Source organism: Lynx canadensis, chromosome E1 (genome assembly GCF_007474595.2).
Source record: "Lynx canadensis isolate LIC74 chromosome E1, mLynCan4.pri.v2, whole genome shotgun sequence".
NCBI classification, from domain to species: Eukaryota; Metazoa; Chordata; class Mammalia; order Carnivora; family Felidae; genus Lynx; species Lynx canadensis.
The window spans coordinates 49,766,945-49,786,958 of NC_044316.2; the positions used below are offsets into that span (position 1 = coordinate 49,766,945).

Consider the following 20,014-nt stretch of genomic DNA (forward strand, 5'->3'; position numbering starts at 1 on the left):
GCATTCAGTTCCCCACAGAGCTGGCTCATCTAGCCCTGTGCCGTCAGGTTTAAAACACATACAGTGAGAAAACCTACCGCTGGGGCAACATGAAGGTGATAAACTAACATCCCCAAAGTCAGGGAGAAATGAAGCGAGTCATCTACATGTCTGCGTGTAGAAACACTCCTATTTAGCGGCTCAACTAGGCACTGAAAATAATACCACCAGACAATGAGGGAGGTGGCCATGACGGAGGGGAGGGTGTACCTGACAGGTGGAAGATGACACTGGCACTAGGTTCTACCCAAAGGAATCATCCTTTTTGGTTTGTTTGTTGGATTCTGTTTCCCACTGTTAGAACTATGGTTCGTGAGTTGATGTATCTCCTTTATATTAGAGGTGTGAGGTTCCAGTGTGACACCTGGGACCTTACTGTAACAAAATTGTGCCTTTGGGGGAGGGTCGTGCTGGTGCAGAGGAAATGGCTTCATTTTCTTCAGAATTGTTCCACTGTGTGGCCTCTTGGACCCACTATGCCTGCGCTCACTATGGCTTTTTTTTTTTAATTTTTTTTTTAACATTTATTTATTTTTTGAGACAGAGAGAGAGAGCATGAACAGGAGAGGGTCAGAGAAAGAGGGAGACACAGAATCCAAAACAGGCTCCAGGCTCTGAGCTGTCAGCACAGAGCCCGACGCGGGGCTCAAACCCACGGACCGTGAGATCATGACCTGAGCCGAAGTCGGATGCTTAACTGACTGAGCCACCCAGGCGCCCCTGCTATGGCATTTTTGTGAAGTTTGCTTAATCTGAGCTGCATGAATAGAGATTTTTTTTTTTTTTTTTTTTTTTTTTTTTGCTTTTCAATCTTCAATCTCCAAGTTGAATTTCTCTGCACATACCTAGAGTTTGGCAGTTTGCATTATTTTCCAGATGGATCAACTCTTCATTAAGAGAGACATAAGTACAACTCGTGGCTGTCGATGTGGCTTAGAGAGTGGCTTTGATAACTGTTTCAGTTCAAACCAGCTCTCCAGGGTCAAGGGAAAGCAATGCTTTGCCCATTTACTACGCTACAAAAATTGGTTTCTCCTTTTGCTATCCAATTCTTGAGAAATCAGTGTGCATAAATCTATGAAATTTCTCATTATTTTACCACCGTATCAGTCTAAAATTACTTTGTAGGGGACAGGGTTATTTGTAAATCAGAGTCTGGGCTGTCTTTGCCAATCCTTGTATTTTACCATAGGTGGGGTTTATATAGCCTAATTACATATATTTTCCAAATAAGAAATACTCTGTAGCAGAAACATATCAAAATGGGAGGCTTACAATAAAAGTTATCTTTAAAATGGCCTCATCACTAGGCATATACTTGATAAATACTCTGTAGCAGAAACATATCAAAATGGGAGGCTTTTCATAAAAGTTATCTTTAGAATGTCCTCATCACTAGGCGTATACTTGACTTGGGAAGAGGTTGGAAGAGTCCAGTTTAATCCTAATAGGGGTACTTTAATCTGTTTACCAAACACATCTGTTAAGTTGCTAATCTCATGTATTGTCAGTGCTGAATATTAATACCATGTGTTCCTCTTTTCTCTTGCAGCAACATCCATTTTTCACCCTACACGAATCCAAAGCAACAGACGTGGCATCTTTTGTAAAATTGATTCTTGGAGACTAAATACCGTGGACTCAATTGGTTGGCCCTCCTGTGGATTGGTGGGTTTACAGGGTGAAGCAGGTTCACTAAAGCACCAATAGAAACTCATCCTTGAGATAATTTAATCCCGCCTCTCAGAAGGTTGTTTTCCCCCATTTTCTGTTCTTTTCTTTTCCTTTTTTTCCCCTCCAAAGGGGGCCTTGGAATCTATAGTATAGAATGAACTGTCTAGATGGATGAAATATGGCAAAGGCTTAGGACTTAAAAAGGTGATTAAATATTTAATGATGTGTCATATGAGTCCTTAAGCTTCTCAGACTTCTCTTGTTCTTCATAAAACGAATGCATTGGCCCTGGTCAAAAGGTGCTACCGTAGTGATGAAATTGTAAGTAGATCTGTAGTCTGTCCCACTTATTATTTTAATATTTATGTTTAAGTGCTTGGTTGAAAAGATTCCATTTTATGCAAGGAGGGAGATACAAGAGGCAAGGTTGGGTTGGCAATATTTATAGGGCTTTTATTTTTAAGTTCAGTCGTGTCTGTGGTCCAGAGGAAACTATTTAATATGCATCTTTAAGAGTATTATAACAATAACAGTGAGGAGCTCTTCTTTGTAAAACACCTGTTCAGCTGTTGTGGCTGCTTGCCACGTCCTTAGATTTCTGCTCAACTCCTGGGTAGTAACCACATATTTCAGGTGAAGTGGTGAGGTATCCCAGTCATACCCTTTCCCCAACTTTGGGAAACATAAAATCACTTTTGTCGCATCTCAGAGTCACGAGTTGGGTTCTCTTGGCCTTTGTGGTATTAATGGAATGTGATTCCTGATGCAGTTTTTTATCACCTATCTACCCTTCTACATGTGTGCCTGTGTATATTTGATAAGTCCCAAGCTCCGCCAAGTGGCTTCTGTGGACATCTCTACTTAGCGAGGAGGATATATGTCAGTTCTGAGAGGAGATGTCATGTCAAACCACACTGAGAATTGGTGCCTTTTTCTGCTTCTGTCCCTCCTTACAATGCATAAGCCCCAAGGTTTGCCTTTGTGTTAAGATGCGCTTTTCGCTTTCTTCTCTTCTTCCCCCTTGTTCAATAAAGAAGCCTTACTATTGACGGGAGGGCTGCAATACAAGAAAATAAAAGTTCTTTGACAGGATAGGAGATAATGGGGAAGGTTGAATTAGTTCCTAGGAATAGATGGCCCGATTGCCAGTGGTTGAGGCCACATTTCACTTCAGTAGCACACAGCAGCACGGGGTAGGAGCCTCCGTAGGAGGCTAGTGCCATTATGGATTCCCGGCAGGTTGACAAAGCAGTGAAAGCTCTTTCTTAAGACTAAATATGGCCCTAGGTTCTCTAGGTTCCTTGATGAAAAGTGAGTGAATTGATGCAGGGAAGCTGTAAACTGATAATAACCAGCAAACATGGCTTTTGGACGTTGGGTTTACACGAGGCTATTCTTGAAGGACAATGATGGAGAATTTCGATGAGAAAGGAAGAAGAGAACTCCCTCTCTTTCTTTCTTTGCCTCAAGTTCACAGATATGGAGATTATTCCTCCTGAAAATCTTCTCTTCTTTCCCTTTTAGATTTTGAAATGCAGTCGTTAGTTTTTCTGTGTCTGCATTTTCCCCTTGTTCTTGTCTTTTGTCTGGCTCAGAGCAGTTGCCCAGAGTGAGTATGGCCCTCCCGTACCTTCTTTGTATCCCTAGTTCCAAGAGATACCTGTTTGATCAAATGTAGTTTCATCTTCTTTAAAGCTACCTCTGTTCCTTATCTTCTTCCAGCCAGGAAAAGTGTATTATCCCAGTGATTATGGCCATTCTCTTTCTCACCTACCTTACTAAATTGGGCAGTTTCCCTTGTTGAGACCAAGAGAAAAAAACATCACAACTGTATTCCTTCTTTTCTTCATCTGTTTAATGAAAAAAGCAAGTAGTAGAAAACTCGGAGGTCCCTCCGTCACAGCTTTTGGCGGAGTATGTAAGGTAAAACCTCGTTCTGGTCTGAGTCAGACAACTCATACCTGTTGTTCAGTGCGGTTTCTACTTAGAAATATTCTTAACTGAGTGTGTTCTCATGCGTTCGCCTCTCCAGTTTGTGAACCCAGGGCCCAAACTTGCAAAACAATCGTACTGAGACAGAGAAGGAGTTTGTCAATGGTTCTCAACCTGATGCACACTGGAATCAACTGGGAGCTGGTGAACACTGCCTGTGCCAAGTTTGAGATTTCATTGGTCCAGGGCGGGGCCTGGGAATTGGCATATTTCACACGCCACATCAGAGAGGGCGTGTTCCTGGAATACTGACTTGGAACTTGGAATACATTGTCCCCATAGAAATGATGTACAACATGGTGATTAGATATCTTATGTGCTCAAGTAGAATGGCTTGCTAGACTTACGAGTCTAAATTCTAGAGTGTGTGTGTGTGTGTGTGTGTGAACCGTGTTATAAGTTCTAAACTAATTTTAAAATAAAGAGAGAGATGTGTAAACCATATTTAAGTTGATATAAGTTGGAAGGTCTCCTGTACATACACACAGGTCACTCGACCCTCTATATTACTCCACTCATTGTGCATCAGCATTATTATTGTTTATGGTTACCTTTGGTTGATTAGCTTTTTAATTGTGGTCCTACCCTCCTGTGCTCTTTGTTAGTCCTGAAATGTCAGACGTCCAAGTCTAGGACATGAAATACTCATTAGCCTCAGCATTTGAGGAAGCCAGCCCTGAGACTAACGCGACCCCTGGCTTCTCCAAGTGCATTTGATTTAGTGTCTTTGGAAGGTAGTCACAAAAGTGACAGAGAAGGGCTAATGTTTTCATAGTTTTTAACACTAAAAATGCTTTTCTTGACCAAGAGGCTTCATTAGCTCTGCTCAGAGAAACTACTCTGTTTCTCCCAAAGTCGTCTAACAAAATGCTTAATCTTTGGCTTAAAAGTGCAACGGATGCCCAGTTCCTGATCCCCCCCCCCCCAAATGCTTGTTTTGGTGATGTGACTCCCTGTGGCCTTGAAGGGAAGATTCATATATTCATAAAATTCATTGGAGTTGGTGGTCAGATCAAGTAAAATGAATTAAATCTCTATCGTGCTGGGGATGTTGTCTTCTTAATGCCTCTCTATGACTTAGAGGGAGATTTGCTGGCTTAAAAGCAACCTTCCATTTTTTATTGAATTAGCAAATAGAAGATGCAGTTGTTAATTGGACCCCTGAAAATTTACATATTCAGGTGGAAAAATGCCAGAGTAAAATCTGGGACGTGGAAGCTATCAAACCAACCCTATTAGAATAGAAAAAAAGAGAGATTTTATTGTAGAAGGTCTGTGTTCCTCTTGTCTAGGGGTGTGTGTGTGTGTGTGTGTGCACGCATGTGTGTGTGTTTTAGCACTGTTAATATGCTGGCAGCTAAAGATGCTCTTTGGTTTTCTTTGGCTTTAATTGGGGTACTCTGGATTTCTTTAGGAATCTGTTGAAAGCTAGGACCTTTTCCCTAGGAAAACGCACATGGTACATGGAACACGTAGTTTTGCAAACATGTTTTGTTGAGGGGAGGGGAGTGGAGTGCAGTTTATAGACCCCGCAGGATCAATAACCTCTGCTCTGCAGAATGTGGACTGTGACGTTCTAGACCAAGACTGGCAAAGTTTTTCTGTAAAGGGCCAGATAGTAAATATTTTTGGCTTTGGGTTGCATTAGTCTGTTACAACTACACAGGTCTGGGGTTGCAGTATGGAAGCATCCATAAATAATACACAAATGAATGAGTGTGGTTCTGTGTCCCAACTAAACTTTATTTACAGAACCAGGCAATGGGCTGGATTTGGCCCACAGGTTATGGTTTGCCAATACCAGTCCTAGAGCATCGAATGCAAAACTCCAATTGATTGAATATGTGTATAGAGCTTTTCCACTTAGTTAGTATTCAGCTCAGCTGTTGAGGCAGATCAGGAAGATGGACATAGAAATGAATTTGGGAAGAGTGGAGACTGTTCAGTCCCATGGAAATTGCCTCTTAATTTTCTTAGGTAAGTATTCCTTGCCCTGGAGGCCAATGGGACAGTTTTCCTCAGATGAAATTGAGCACCTGCTTTTTCCGTTTCCATACAATAGCCGGCATAACGTACTTCAGCTTGGCAATAAAAAGCATTCTTCTCTCAGACATCAACGGCATTCTTGTCTCTTAGCTTTGCATTTTATTTCTCTCTGGGACGTGATGCTTGTGCAGGGAGGATCATGAAGCCAGACACTAATCCTCGGGTTTTCCTTTTTCCTGAACTGCATTAAGATTTGAAAATTTGGGAGGCCATAGTTACGTCAGAAGTAGAAGGCAGATAGACGTCTTAAAATCTTCCAGGTTATCCCCCTGTTCTATTTGGCCATCATTTGAGAAAGGAAGAAAGATAAGTATGGGGTCAAAATTCTTGTTCTCAGGTAGACACAGAGCTCTAGGCTCTCACTGTGACAGGAGACTTGGGCCCCCTTGGGTACTGTCCTTGGACTTGGAAAGACAAGGCTGCTTTATCTTACTCCTTTCTTTAATCCTCACTGAATTTCTATTCTAAGGGGCTTATGCAAAATGCCTCCTTTCTGATGTGATTATCTTGGGTCCCTTGTTGAGTTCCTGGGCCCCCTAGTCTCTAGTGAAAGCTTTGCCTTCCCCATGGGACCAGCACAACTGTCCTTTCCTTTGTCTTTGGTCAACCCTTGTCCCTCCTTTGCTGTAGGAACGCTACACAAAGAACTGTCTGTCACCTAAGGTGCCCAACTCCACTTTCCTCTTCCAGAATAGTCCAACACAGCTGACCTAAAGCTGCAGTTGCTTGGTTATTCAGAAACAGTTTTCTTCCTGCTGCATCATCAGGCAAACATAAATTATACTTAGAAGGCTGCTTGGAAACTCTTGAAGAGCATATTTAAGTATTTGATCTGGCAGTTTACCTGAAAGAAAGTTTTCTCTTCGCCCTGGGAAACAAAACCTGAATTCCAGAGCCTTCAAAATGAAACCATCCTTCTGGGGAAAGCACCTTGCCACCAGACATATCACTCACCACCTGTTCCTGGTATCTGCAAAGAAGCTGTGTCGTTTTTCTGGGGTTTAGAGAGTCACTGTTGACAGCTATGCAAATATAATTTCCCCACCTCAAGTTTTCTAATGGAGTCATTTGGAATCAGCACTTAAGTTGGGGTTTATCTTTTTAGCTCCTGCCTCAAACTCCCTTTTCAAGCAAAATTTCTCCAAAAGCTCTTTTCCTATCTGACATGAAGGGGACTGGGCCCTAAGTAGAAACACAAAGGAAAGTCAAGGACTTTGTGGTAGGGATTTTTTTTTTTTTAAGAAAAAAATATCACCTCTAACACAAACATGTGTTAATAGAATTAAAAAATATCCAATCCAGTTCCCAGGGACTGTCAGCATCTTGACATCATTTGTATTGTCATTTGAACTAGGGAGTCTGAGCCCTCTATTCTTGGGAGTTTAGAGTGAGATTTTTGGAGATGTGCATTGTGTTTCTGTCTCAAGAGTTGTCAGCATGGAAAGATTCCTCTGGGGGCTGTTCCTCCTGACACATACAGGGTTTCCCAGGGTCCACGTCTTTCTGGGACTCAGGGTCTCTTTTGAGGAATGAGGTTAATGCTCTTAGGACCTGGAGACTGATTTCAGGGAAAGCACGGGAAAGTTGAGGCACGCACTTGTGGCTTAATGTAGGAAACAGAACTTCCTAAATAGTCCCCAGAGTTTGTGGCTTCGACCGGGCCACCTTGTCTTTCCTGGTTTCCTTGATTGCATTTGCTTGTTTTTCCACTGCCCACGCACACAGGACCTGGGCTGACTGAATGCTTCTGTGGAAAGGAACCGATCCAACCATTTTCATATGGCAGAACTCAGAACCAACAGTTTTGGTTTGGTTTGCCTACCTGGATTCTGTTGTTCCCGAATCTTGAAAATGAATGTAAGCGATGTCTGAGAGGACTTGTAGCAAAACCCTCCTTCTGAACGAAAGACCTTACAGTGAACCTTCCATTCATCCTGTAAAAAAGGATTGCTGGGTTGGGTATCTGTTCCTCTTAAGGAATATTCTGTTGTGGCCAGAAATGAGCAGGTAGCATCATTTGGTCACTACTAACGTTCATTCGTATTGGAGTCTGCAAGCTAGTTCAACAAAGCAAGTCAGGCCCCTGCCTTAGGAGACTGTCATCAGACTTTGGGCTTTAAGGCTGAACAGTGATGTGAAATTATGTTTGGGGGCGGGGAGAAAAGATACATGCAGAGAGCAGTGCTTAACCAGGGTCTCCGAGGAGGAGCACGCTGAAAAAAGAAAATGGCAGACAGGTATATCGCTTAACTTATTTTTAGTATTCCTATGGACGTGATCTCCTATGGGAAAACCCTGTCAAAAAGGCAAACATTAATTTTTGTTCCTTAAAAATACTGAACCAGAAGAAGATTCAGAGAGTGGCATTGGCTTGGATCTCAGAAAATGTTCTCTTGTTTCCCTAGTGTTCTTGACGCTACAGAGTCGCTAATTTAACCTGATGACACCCAGAAAAAAAGATAAATGATTAGTGGTATTATTTTGAGAGCATGCAACCCACCCATGAGCTAGACTCTGAGTAAAGAAACGCAAACACAAAGCTGAGCCCCTTCATCTTTAGTTCTGGTGGCTGATGGTTTTAAGGAGGGTGGACACCAAAGGCTATCTGATGAATATACTTTTTCCATGAGACAGAGGATGGTGAATATTCTTAGAAAGACACTACAGGTCTTCATCAGAAGAGGAGAATTTATAGTTTTAAAACATAACGCTCAAAGCTAGTTTGAGTTTTCAGAAGAAGGGACTTGTGTGGGAAAGTAGTTTTATTTTCTGCCGATCTCAAATTGTCTTCCTTGCTTGTGTTCAGTACTCATGGAGGGAGGTGTCGAGGGCACCAAGTGGTTTCCAGACTGTGTAGGGTGGTGCCCGTGGGGGTCTCTGGTCAGGAAGGGAAGGGGAAGAGAGAAGAGTGTGATGGCCATCTGAAAGCCCCATCAACCTCCAATGAGAATATTTGGCTACTGGTATCATTCCCCCTTCACTTAACTATCATTCCCCTTAAGTCTCTGTGGCTATTAAAGGCTTGGGGACTTTGGATGAAGTCACTACTTGGAGACCAGAAGCAGCCACAGAACCCGGGAAATTTTGTAGCCAATGCTGTCTGTGCAGCCCTGGCTTCTGCTGTATTCCGTATGCCAACAGGGCTTGGAGGTAGAAGGGCAAAAAGAGAGGGCCATTTCTTTAAATTTCTGAGCATGAATCATTTGAAAGAAAATGCAAACATCGATATGGGATGGCCACGCATGTAGACTCTTGAATTGCTTATTTTTCAGAAGTGGTTGCAAATAATGTGATCTCAGTGGCAAGGAGGGGCAAGAGTGGGCTCTTGATGGGCAGTGGAATATCTACATTTCTATGTTTTCAGGAACAGGAGTTGTCATTTTGGTTATTGACATTTAGAAAAAATTAAAGTTCTTTGTATGATTTTGGCACAGAGCAGCATCCCATCTGAGAGTCAAGCTAACGGTTACCCTCGCCGGGTGTTCCAGGTGAAGATCTGTCAGGGGAAACTGGTACAGCCTTTGGAAGCTGAAAACAGGTGGTGTTATCTGTCCTGAACTGAACACAAGGGGGATCCTTAGGCATCCATTGAAACATATCAGGTGCCTTCCACACACACAGAGTCTGTGGTGAATTCTGATAACGGTGCTTTAGCCGCTAAACCAAATTGAACAGCTGGGGGGTTCCAGCACCCATTTTAGAACTCTGTATGTGTCATAAAGCTACATTTGGCAACAATTTGTGGAGCCCTTGGCCAATCTCTGCGTAAAAAGCCACCGGAGGAGGTTCAATTAAGAAAATTCAGACAATTTATCTGTCATATTTTCCCCGTGTTTGGTTTATTCTTTAGTTTCAAATTTATTTTTTGAGTGGAGTGATTTTCTATAGGGGCCGAAATGATGTTTTAGTAAAATAACAGGTATTTTTAAAGGAAAAAAAAATGCCTTCTTGGCGTAATTAATAAGTCCGCCATTGCAACATATTTTCTGCTGTACAGAATCATCACATTAAGTCACTTAAAGCTGAAAAAGGTGTTAAGGATGTAGTTCAAAGTCTTTGTTTAAACACACGAACATTTTTCTATATATTTTGTGAAAAGCCTGATGGAGTGCAGGATGTAACTTCTGTACGGAACTGAACTTTATAAGAATTTTAGTAAAGTAGGTGGGTTTCCCCAGATTCCTTTGTGCATCAGTTTCATTGCTGAAAATGCTGCTTCCAGTTATTAATCTGGTCTTTGTAAGGAAACACACACACACACACACACACACACACACACACACACACACACTTTTTTCCCTTACATGGTGTGAATTTTATGATAGACCTTTTTTATTTGTATATGTGATGGATTGTTTTCCTGTGTTGTACCCCACATTTGTTTGTAAGCCGTGTTGATTGTAAAGACAGCTGTTGGGCAAGTGGAAACATGTCTGGTCTCTACAATCCCTTGATGCTAAGAAGGAAGTAATTCCATATGTTCGTTAGGCCCTGCAAACTCTTCCTAATACCTGAAATATGATGCAAGGAGATTGGAGAGGTTGTGCACCCCTATCCTTCAAAACCCCATCTCCAACACTGTGTCTCTGGAAAGCGTGAAATAGCAGAATGACTACCATTTTGTGGATTCCGTCATTGACTGACTCCCTCATCTTTCCTGCTCTGTAGAACATGCTGCTAGCTTTCCCTGGTGGAAATCATCTCCTCTTTATGGATGGCAATATCTTCTCTTTATGAATGAGGCAGACTGGACTGGAGAGTATGGAATTCATTAGAAGTTCATAAAGTAAAGGCCTCTGAAGGATGTGGGTAGAATGTTTCCATGCCTTTGAGGTGATTGGGAAATTGATGCTCTGGCCTTGGGAACGTTTTGCTTGTGAGCTGCAGAGGGAAAGGAGTCGGGGAGGGTGTACTTCATCTGTTTTCCTATAAGGAAATGTACAGGGCTGCTGTCTCAAGGCGAAAGCATTTCTCACCGTTGTCCAGGAAAGAAAAATTATGAATATCAATTGATAATTTCAGTCAGGCTCTAGGATTGTATTTAAAAATACCTGTTTTATGGGGAAGCATGCCTTTTGTTGACTTTGCCATATTGGCTTTGGTGGCCACCATGCATTTTTACTTTAGCCTTGTTTTCCTGTTCTCCAGATCGTGTGCATTATTGTTGTTGTTTTCTTTTGAACTACTGCTTATCGTAAATGGTGATGTTATCTCAGAATTCCTGAAGCCAAGGAAATAGCTACTGTGCAGGACTTGGGGTAGATGAAAGCATTGGTATTGATGTAGGTTAAGATTGGACAGAGTTACCAGAAATATACTGAAGGTGGCTTTAAAGACAGCGTGTTTGTTTTAACATTTGGAGAAGCCACCTGTTCTAGGATCCTTATTCTTGGGAAATCCATCTTTTCATGCAAATACCATTTGTGGTTCATACGTAACAGCCTGGATGACTGGCCTCTGTCAGTCACTCTACAAGGAATTCTAATAATTGCCAAAGGTGGAGGTAATTTTGCCTTTTACAGGTCATTCTATGGTGAAATTTCCAATTATGGTATCTTATAAAAAGAATAACTATTATTTCCCATCTCTTTCCTGATCCAAGAGCACAGTAAAGGAAGAGTAAAGTTCTGGTGTGATACAGAATAGTTCATTGAATCTGTTTTTGACCAAGGAAATGGCTGAGATGTTGAACTAAGTGGTTGTTACATGGTTCGTATGGCGACCTCAAAAGGAAAATGAAATTGGGACATTAAGTCAAACTTGGACTCCTCTGTTGGTGAGGAGCTTACACTTTGATTTCCTATCTCAGGATATTCTTCAGTTTCATACTGCTGCTGAGGAGGAAGGAACAAGCCGTAGACTCTAACTGGTCTCCGGATGTTTGTGCGTGTGTATGTAAAACTTCACACTGTGTGTGTTGTGTTCAATGTTGTGTCAATCTATGAACTGACTCAAACAACAATTTGAAGAGAGAGAAGACAGTAATAATGGCAACAGACACCCATCCACCTCTTTTTTGTCAAAGTGCTTGCTATGACTTTCATAGCTAGGACAAATAGCATACGTATTCAGAAGCAAGGTGTCCTTGAAAGAAATGGTGTGTTGATCTCATAAGAAAATGTACAACCAATAAAAGACATTTTAAAAAGTGCAGCGAGTCTGTATATTAATTGAGTTGTGCATGGAAATTCTTTGTTCCAGGGATATGCTACTTTTATGTATAGAAGCCCTGCAGGTGGAAAAAAGAAAAAAACTGGCTTGAATGATTCATTCTGTTTTTCTTCTCCCATTCCTACCACCCTACTTCCAAAACATAACGGAGCAAAGCATACCAAAACAACAGTGTTGTAGTCCTGAAGCCTCATTAGAAAGTCATTTCCATGGTAACGAACTTCAGACTCAATCTTCTTATAGTCAGTATTCCTAGGTTAGAAGTGAAGGCCAAATATTACATTATTAAAATTTGATAGCTGTGGGAAGGATGGGTCCAGATGGCTTAAATGAAAAGAAGCAAGGCCCTGACTTTATGTCTCTACAGATTTCTGACCCTGAAGTCTTAGGCCAACTAATCATTTGAATTTTTCCTAGTCCTACTTGTAGCATGCATAATACTAGGAAATTTGCTTTACATCATCAGGCATGCTGTGATGCGGATGTCCTGGGATAGGAAGAAAATGTCATTTCAAGTATATATGGTTGGGTCTGCAGAGTTCTCTGGTTTCTCCTATAAACTGAGTGCCTAAAACTATTTGATGAGCATCCACATTAACCCAATTTAGACAAGAATGGCTAGATCTTAATGTTACCATTTTGAGTGGATCACCAGTTATACCCAGAAGTGCACCTCTGTCTTGCTTATTGCCCAAACACGTTGTGTTGCTGAGTCAGTAGACTCCTTTTAAATCCCCTAGTATTTCACCTTGGACAGATATCATCTCAGAGTTGAGAGTCTGAAGTGGAGGACTCACCCTACTTCTGCGTATGTTGCTTAAGTATTTTCCAATGCTGAGACTCTATTATACTGATCTGGAAGTCCTGCCTGTCTACTGTATTAAGATTGAATCGTTCATCTTTCTTCAATGATAGGGCTTCCTTGGCATTGGGAATTTTATCTTAATAAGGGGTGGGGGTGCGTGGAGGAGGAAGGCATCAAACACCGTATTCTCAGGCATCATGTATGAAAGTATTTTATACAGTCCTCTGTAGTCATTCTTATTTTCATACATTGAAATATCAGATCTTAAAGTTTTGTTCCTTTCGATGGGTATAATGCCTTCTTTTTTTGCATGCTTCTCATGTTGACCAACACTAAGTTGCCCCCATCCAACTGAGTTCCTCTTTACTCAAGATTTTGTAGGAAACTGAATTAAACTGGAAAGTGGAGAAAATGATTGGGTTAGTAACAAAAGCTTCTTTGGTTTTGCCTTGGTCATTTGACGATCTACTGTGACATTACAAACCCTGAAACTTAGTAGCTTATTACTACTTCTCCCAGGCCTGTGGGTTGGCTGGGCTCAGCTGGGTGGTTCTTGCTTGTCATCTCTCATGCATTGGTAGTTGGGCAGCTGAAGCAAGAGCCACTGGGGGTGTCCTCACGCACTTGTCTGGTGCCGGGCAGGGGTGGCTGGACTGGGCTTGATCAGGCATCTCTCCTTCAGGCAGCCTGTCTATGTGTCTACCGTGGGTTCTTCACAGCCCCTCAAATTAGTCATCCAAATTAGATTTCCCCCACATTAGTCATCCAAAAGCCCCAGGCAGAATACTGGGACTGTGTTTCATGGTGGGGCATTTTGAAGACTAGCTACATGCTTGGTCAGTCCCATACAGTTAGAATATACGCGTGACCTTTAAAAATGGATCTCATTCCTTGTTTCCTAAATTGGAGGTCCAGAGGCAGTACAAGAAATGTGCTAACGTTCATGATGGAATTAGTTTTCCATTCATTTATTATCCACAGTTTTGTCAAGGCAAGCACTTTGGTCAATGACGTTGTCCTGTAGAGGCTGAAGTAGCCATCCCTGCCTGAAAGTCTGAAGCCATAGTCGGAATGAAAATAAGACAAGTGTCAAGAACATTGATACTTGATGACCCATGAAACTGTTAGTATGTCCCTGCCACCCCAGACGTCAGGGCTCATGAATACTTGCTGAGTAGCTGTTTTCTCCTCAGATGGAAATGGCTTTGATTTTTATTTTAAAAATAATGCATTATGAGAAAACTTAGAGAATACATGCAGGAAAATAAACATTATCCCCAATTCCGAGTGAATAGTTCATATCTTCCTTATTTTTTTTAAGTTTATTTATTTATTTTGAGAGAGAGAGAGAGAGCACGCACGAGAGGTGGAGGGGCAGAGAAAGAGGGAGAGAGAGAGAATCCCAAGCAGGCTCCACACCATCAGCATAGAGCCTGACTTGGAGCTCGACCCCAAGATTCGTGAGATCATGACCTGAGCCTAAATCACGAGCCAGGCACTTAACCTAACCAACTGGGCCACCCAAGTGCTCTTATTTTTAATAAGTTATTTAAAGTATATTGTCCTATACTCTCTCTCTCTCTCTCTCTCTCTCACACACACACACACACACACACACACACACACACCATCTTAATGGGATTATGCTATTATCATCTGTCTTGCTTTCCAGATTATACCACAGGCATCTTATGTCGATTAATGTAGATGGTATCACCATTTTTGATGGCTGCCTAATATTCCAATACATATATATGTATGTATTGTATATATACATATATATGTATGTGAACATGTGTGTATATACATACATACATATATATATGTATGTATATACACACATATATATTTAGCTGCGTCCCCATAGGTGGAAATTATGATTATTTACTTTTTGATTGCTTTGATAAATATTCTTATTCTTACATATTTATGCATGAGTCTTATTGTCTTGGAGAAGTTTTAAAAAGCTAAAGGGCCTTAAACATTTCCACCAGGGTTGAACATCAGCAATGGTTTCACTTACTTGTCTCAACACGGCTGTCTCCTTTTGTTACCGTGGCACCCACTCTTCCCCAGCTTCAGTCATAAGAGATCAGACTTCTCTGGCAATGACCCAAATTAGGAATTTTCAGTGTGGGGACCAGTCCACACAATGGCGCTTTGGTGATATATTTCTTAAGTAAATTGGAGCATAAGGAGTGTCTTTCAGGAATAGCCACAGAGGAAAGAAAATTATCAGGAGGAAGCACTTGGAGGAAAAGTACAGAGCATACTTTTTAAAAATCTGTTTTTAAAATTATTTTTTTATTTTAGAGAGACAGCATGTGATCAGAGGAGAGGGCCGGGGAGAGAGGGAAAGACAGAATCTTAAGCAGGCTCCACACTCAGCACAGAGCCCAACATCGGGCTCAATCCCATGACCCTGGGATCATGAGCTGAGCTGAAATCAAGAGTTGGACACTCAACCGACTGGGCCACCCAGGTGCCCTGGTGTCTGCCTTTAAGAAGCAAAAGATTGCTTTCCTTTCCCCTTGTAGTCTTGGTGCAATGATTATGCAATGGCTATAATGGACACTAGCAGAATTTCTGGTTAGTCTAGTGGGCACCCTAACCATTTATGACCATGTAAGTAAGTCTGAATGAAGCTAGAGCTGCCATTCAGCATCCATCACTCAATAGGCATTAGCTCTGAAAGCCCTTTTCAGGGGTGATGTAGCTACGCTGGTTTGGAGAAGTTCTGCTCTACTCTCGAGTTCGCCTTCTATGTCCCTGCTCCTCAATGCCATGGCATCCGTGCCACCGCCCAGGAGCTAGCTAGCAATGCGGAGAAGAGCCTGGAGGACAGCCCTGCTCCAGGGGACTCACCTTCACATTACAGTTGGAGAGATAGCCGTCTATCCATCTCATCTGATTTTGGAGTTTCCGTGGTCAGGCCGCAAATGTTGTAATTCTTTCGACATGGACGCCATGTTGAAACATGGACTCCAGACAAACAAGATGCCTCTGGAAGTGATCATCAGCTTTAGAAATGGAAAGTCTACAGTGGATGGAGGATTATATGTGTTCAGGTATATGTAAATATATAGGTATTCTGATGATGGGTTCAATGCAGAATTACTGAAAACTAGTCTCATGAAGGGAAAAAATGACCCTCATGCTTGAACACCTTTACATCAGTTAGAGATAGAAGTGTTTTATAGATTGTAAATGGAATGCTGCTTTGGGGATGCCAAACATTGTGTAGCCTTCCTAGAGAAGGAGCTTTAGTGGGTAGCAACTGTAAAGCTTAGAGAACGACCTAGTGCTTCCACTGTTTCCAAATTCCCCAACTTCCTGGTCTTATCTGGGCCATGATGCACCTCATCTTTGGTTTCCTTGCACTGCTGGTCTGCTGGTCCAGTCAGAAACTTCCTTGGCAAATGGTGGCTCTCTGTCCCTCGAGAAAGGGCAAGAGGCAGACTCAGAGCTTAATGCTACTCGCCTAAGAATGCTCAGCTCAGCTAAGAGCAATCAGCTTTCCCCTGATCCGGAGTGACCCCATGGACCGAGAGGCAAAGAGCTGTTCTTAGACAAGAACTTGCTAAACCACTTGACCTTTTCAACAGCTGCAGAACTGTTTATCGAGAGCATGCCATGTCTCTTGGCTTCTCCAATTTGTCAGCCAGGAAAGTCAAGCCAGTGACATTGTGTGCTTTAGAAGACTTCTGAACAATTCACAGCTTCCACCATAAAGTGGCTAAATTGGTCTCACTAGTCAGATAGTGATCTTTGGATGGGCTGTGCACTCCGTGAGCTGGTTGGCTTTTGGGACTCGTTCACCGGAATCAGATGAGTCACAGCTGGAGATAAACATAAATGCTGATATGCCAAAGCCTCCAATTCCCTAAACTATAGCTCATAAGGAAGGATAGATTGGGTGTGTTTCAAGCCACAAACCTAGGGCAAGTGGTAATGCCTGCCAAGAGCAAAGAACACGAATTCTGTTCATTTGTGTAAGCAATTTCTTGAGAAATTATGGAGCCAGTGATTTTTACTTCAGCTTATCTGAAAATTGTTTGTGTGCAAAAATACCTATGATTCATGGCATCCTTTTGACGGGATAACGTGCGTTGAACTATGATTTGAGAATGCTAAGAAAATGGGTGAGGAAATATTTTTAAATAGCGGAAGTGAGCCGGAGATGGGGCTTGAGTGGGTATGGAAACAAGGAAGATGGCACCAGCCCAGGGCCACACAGGCTGTTTAAAGCCCTGGCTCGGCCACTTACTAGCTGTGTGACCCCGGACGTATGCCTTCCACTCTCTGTCCCTCAACTGATTCCTTCTTCAAATGGAGATAATAACAGGACCTACTTTAGAGAGTCACTGAGGATTCCGTGGAATGTCACAGCAGAGCACTTACGCAATGTCTGCTACATCACTATCAGTTGATGAAGTTTTCTTAATACAGTCCTCTGCTCAAATCCTTTTTCCACCAATAAGATTCAACAGAAGTGTATATAAAGGAAACATGAGCAGACAACTTCAAGTATGAAGGTGTTCTAGACTACTTACCCCAATCCATCACAATAAGACTTGGTCGGCTGTTGTTGACCGAACGCTCAGGACTATACATCAGAGCCAAATCTCCATGTCACAAACAAATGCCTGTACTTTTCAGTTTGTGTATCAGATTAAAAGCTTTGCTTACCTACTCATACAGTGATCAAAGCAACACATTTTACTTCTGCAAACCCTGCTTTATGAGGTTAAAACAGTGACATAACCACTTTTGAAATGGCAAATCCAATGTATATTGAAGGAAAATTTCAGGGTGTTTATTAAGATTGAAATAAGATACATCAAAAAAGAGCAGCTCAGTACTTGTAGATTTCTTTCTTTCCATTCTCCTTCCCTCCTTCCCTTCCTCCCTTCCTTCCTTCCTTCTTTCCTTCCTTCCTTCCTCTTTTTTTTTTTTTTTTTTTTTTTTTTTTACGAAGATTAGGCAACAGATAATAAAATGTTATAGACTGCTGGGATATAAATACTGAAAACATAAAAATAATTTTAAGCAAAAATGTCTTTGCAATTTATCAAATACTTAAGAAAGTAATCTGTGTGGTTCGAGACCCTAAAAACATATATACTTTGTTATACTATTTAATTCTTAGAGAAAGTACCACACATATGTCAGTGGAAAGCATGTGGTCTTTGGGGCTATTCAGATCTGGGTTTGAATCTCGGCTCATTCTAAGGCCCAGTTTCCTACCTCAAAAAGTGAAAACGATACGAATGGTATGGAAGGGTGGAGCGGACATTGTAAGGAAAAGAAATGAAGCATCTACCACGATGCCTGGCATACAGCCCTCACTTTGCATATGGTGGCCTCAACTCACAGAACCATGGTGAACGATGATTCGGTTCCCACATGCATGCATTTCGGTTGACACAGTACCAGGCCAAGTGGGGATTGTGTGCAGTAAGTGCTCAATATATGGCAGTCCTGTGTGATATTTATGTATTAAAATTATTGATAAGAGAGCTTGACACTTTGCTTTAAGGGGATACACCTCTGAAATGAGAATGGTAATGCCGTGACATGTCGTTCGATCCTCATGAAATGTCAAGAGGTGTGCACTCTGGGTGCTCCCATTTTACAGTTGGAGAAGTGGCAGTGAGAGGAGCACCAAGAGGACAGGATGCCTGGTTGACCCAGGAGCCGGCCCCTGGCATTGGAGTCTCTTCAACCCTTCCTGTCCTTGGAATGTGCGTTCTGTCTCGCTGATCCTATGCCCGCAGTGGGAGACATTTTCAAGGACACAGCCTGAGAGAAAGATGATATGTGTGTCGGAACCTCCTAAAAAGTCTGCATATAAACCTCTAGGATTCTGGCAACAGGTTTGGAGATCTGCTCTTCTGGAGGCAACCGATTTAAGCCTCGGAAGTAAGTCTTTTTGCTTCTTGAACCTGCCACCTGCCCATCTGAAGTAGCCAGCCTCTGTCTTCCCGGCCAGTTTCAGATTTCACCTGAGAAGCTCCTGAGGTTTTGAACCCCAAACAGAGATTCAGAAGTTCAGTAACTCACCTAAATTTGTGCTAGAACTTTCAGGTCTTTACAGAAGGGGCTGGGCCCTATTGAATATTTTTTGGATTTGCATTAAAACAAAGAAAATGCCTGGGTGGCTCAATCGGTTGAGCATCTGACTTCGGCTCAGGTCATGATCTCACGGTTCGTGAGTTCGAGTCCCGCATCAGGCTCTGTGCTGACAGCTCAGAGCCTGGAGCCTGCTTCGGATTCCGTCTCTCTCTCTCTCTCTCTCTCTCTCTCACACACACACAACAATAAATAAATGTTAAATAAAACATTAAAAAAAAAACCCAAGAAAACATTTTCTAACTTCCTTGACCCTGAGAACAATTTTTCTGTTTTCTCATCTGCCAAGGAAATAAATGTTGTAAGTGGGCCAATTTGAGGAGTTGCGGAGCCCAGGACCTTTGGTACCCTGTGTGGTCCAGGGAAGGCAGAGCAAAGAGCTGCACGTGGTATTCCGGAAGGCCCAGGCCTGGCCCAGCTAGTCCAGCTGCAAAGGGTGGAATGAGGGCAGGTGTTTTCCCAGTGGGTCTGGGGGAAGACCATCAGGACTCGAGCAGCTGGACGGGCTTTAAGGTGGTGCTTTGTCTTCTACAGTGTGGGCACAATAGAGAGCTGGGTCCTGGTGGGGGCTGAGGGGAGGGGAACAGAAAGACTGTTGAGTCCCTCTCTCAGAGATGGAGAACCGTAACAGGCAGCCCAGGTGAATTGAACTCATCTATGTGCTCTGCATCTCATTTAGGGATTACAGTGAAGGAGACGGTGGGGCTGATGGGCAGGGAGAGGTCACCTAGTAACTCAGCTGTCATGGCGGCAGGGCGGCAACCCAGCTCCCCAGTGTGAAGATCTGCAGAGGTGTGCCAGGGGCAACAGAAGCTGCTCACGTGGTCGTTACGCTCTCACGGTTGGCAGGCTGGGACTGAGCCTTGAGGCGAAATGGATTGGTGGATCCAATGAAGCAAAGGAGGGGAATGAGGGGCCAGGAACCAGAACCCGCGATCTTGGGCTTGAAACAATGGCAGACGTTTCTATTTCCCAGCTGGAAGGGTTGGGTGATTCCACACCCACCACGTGCATGGTGCACACAAGGTGCTTGGGAGGAAGAGACCTCAGATAATCTGTTCTTCGCTTTCAGGAACCTCATGAGAAATGTCTTAGATGGGGACCATCGCCTTGCAAGGTGGCTTTGTGCTTTGGAACTTGGGGTTTGTTAGCAGG

General features: G+C 42.6%; 1 protein-coding gene across 1 annotated transcript in view; it reads left to right on the forward strand.

Annotated features, from left to right (window-relative positions):
* The window catches only part of MAP2K6 (mitogen-activated protein kinase kinase 6), a 52,330-nt gene extending 40,426 nt beyond the window's left edge, over positions 1-11,904 (forward strand). Inside the window, exon 13 of the mRNA XM_032591100.1 lies at positions 1,592-11,904. Within this exon, the coding sequence (XP_032446991.1) occupies positions 1,592-1,669 (78 nt within the window). The 3' untranslated portion in view covers positions 1,670-11,904. The remainder of the gene's footprint in view (positions 1-1,591) is intronic.
* The last annotated feature ends 8,110 nt before the right edge of the window (positions 11,905-20,014 follow it).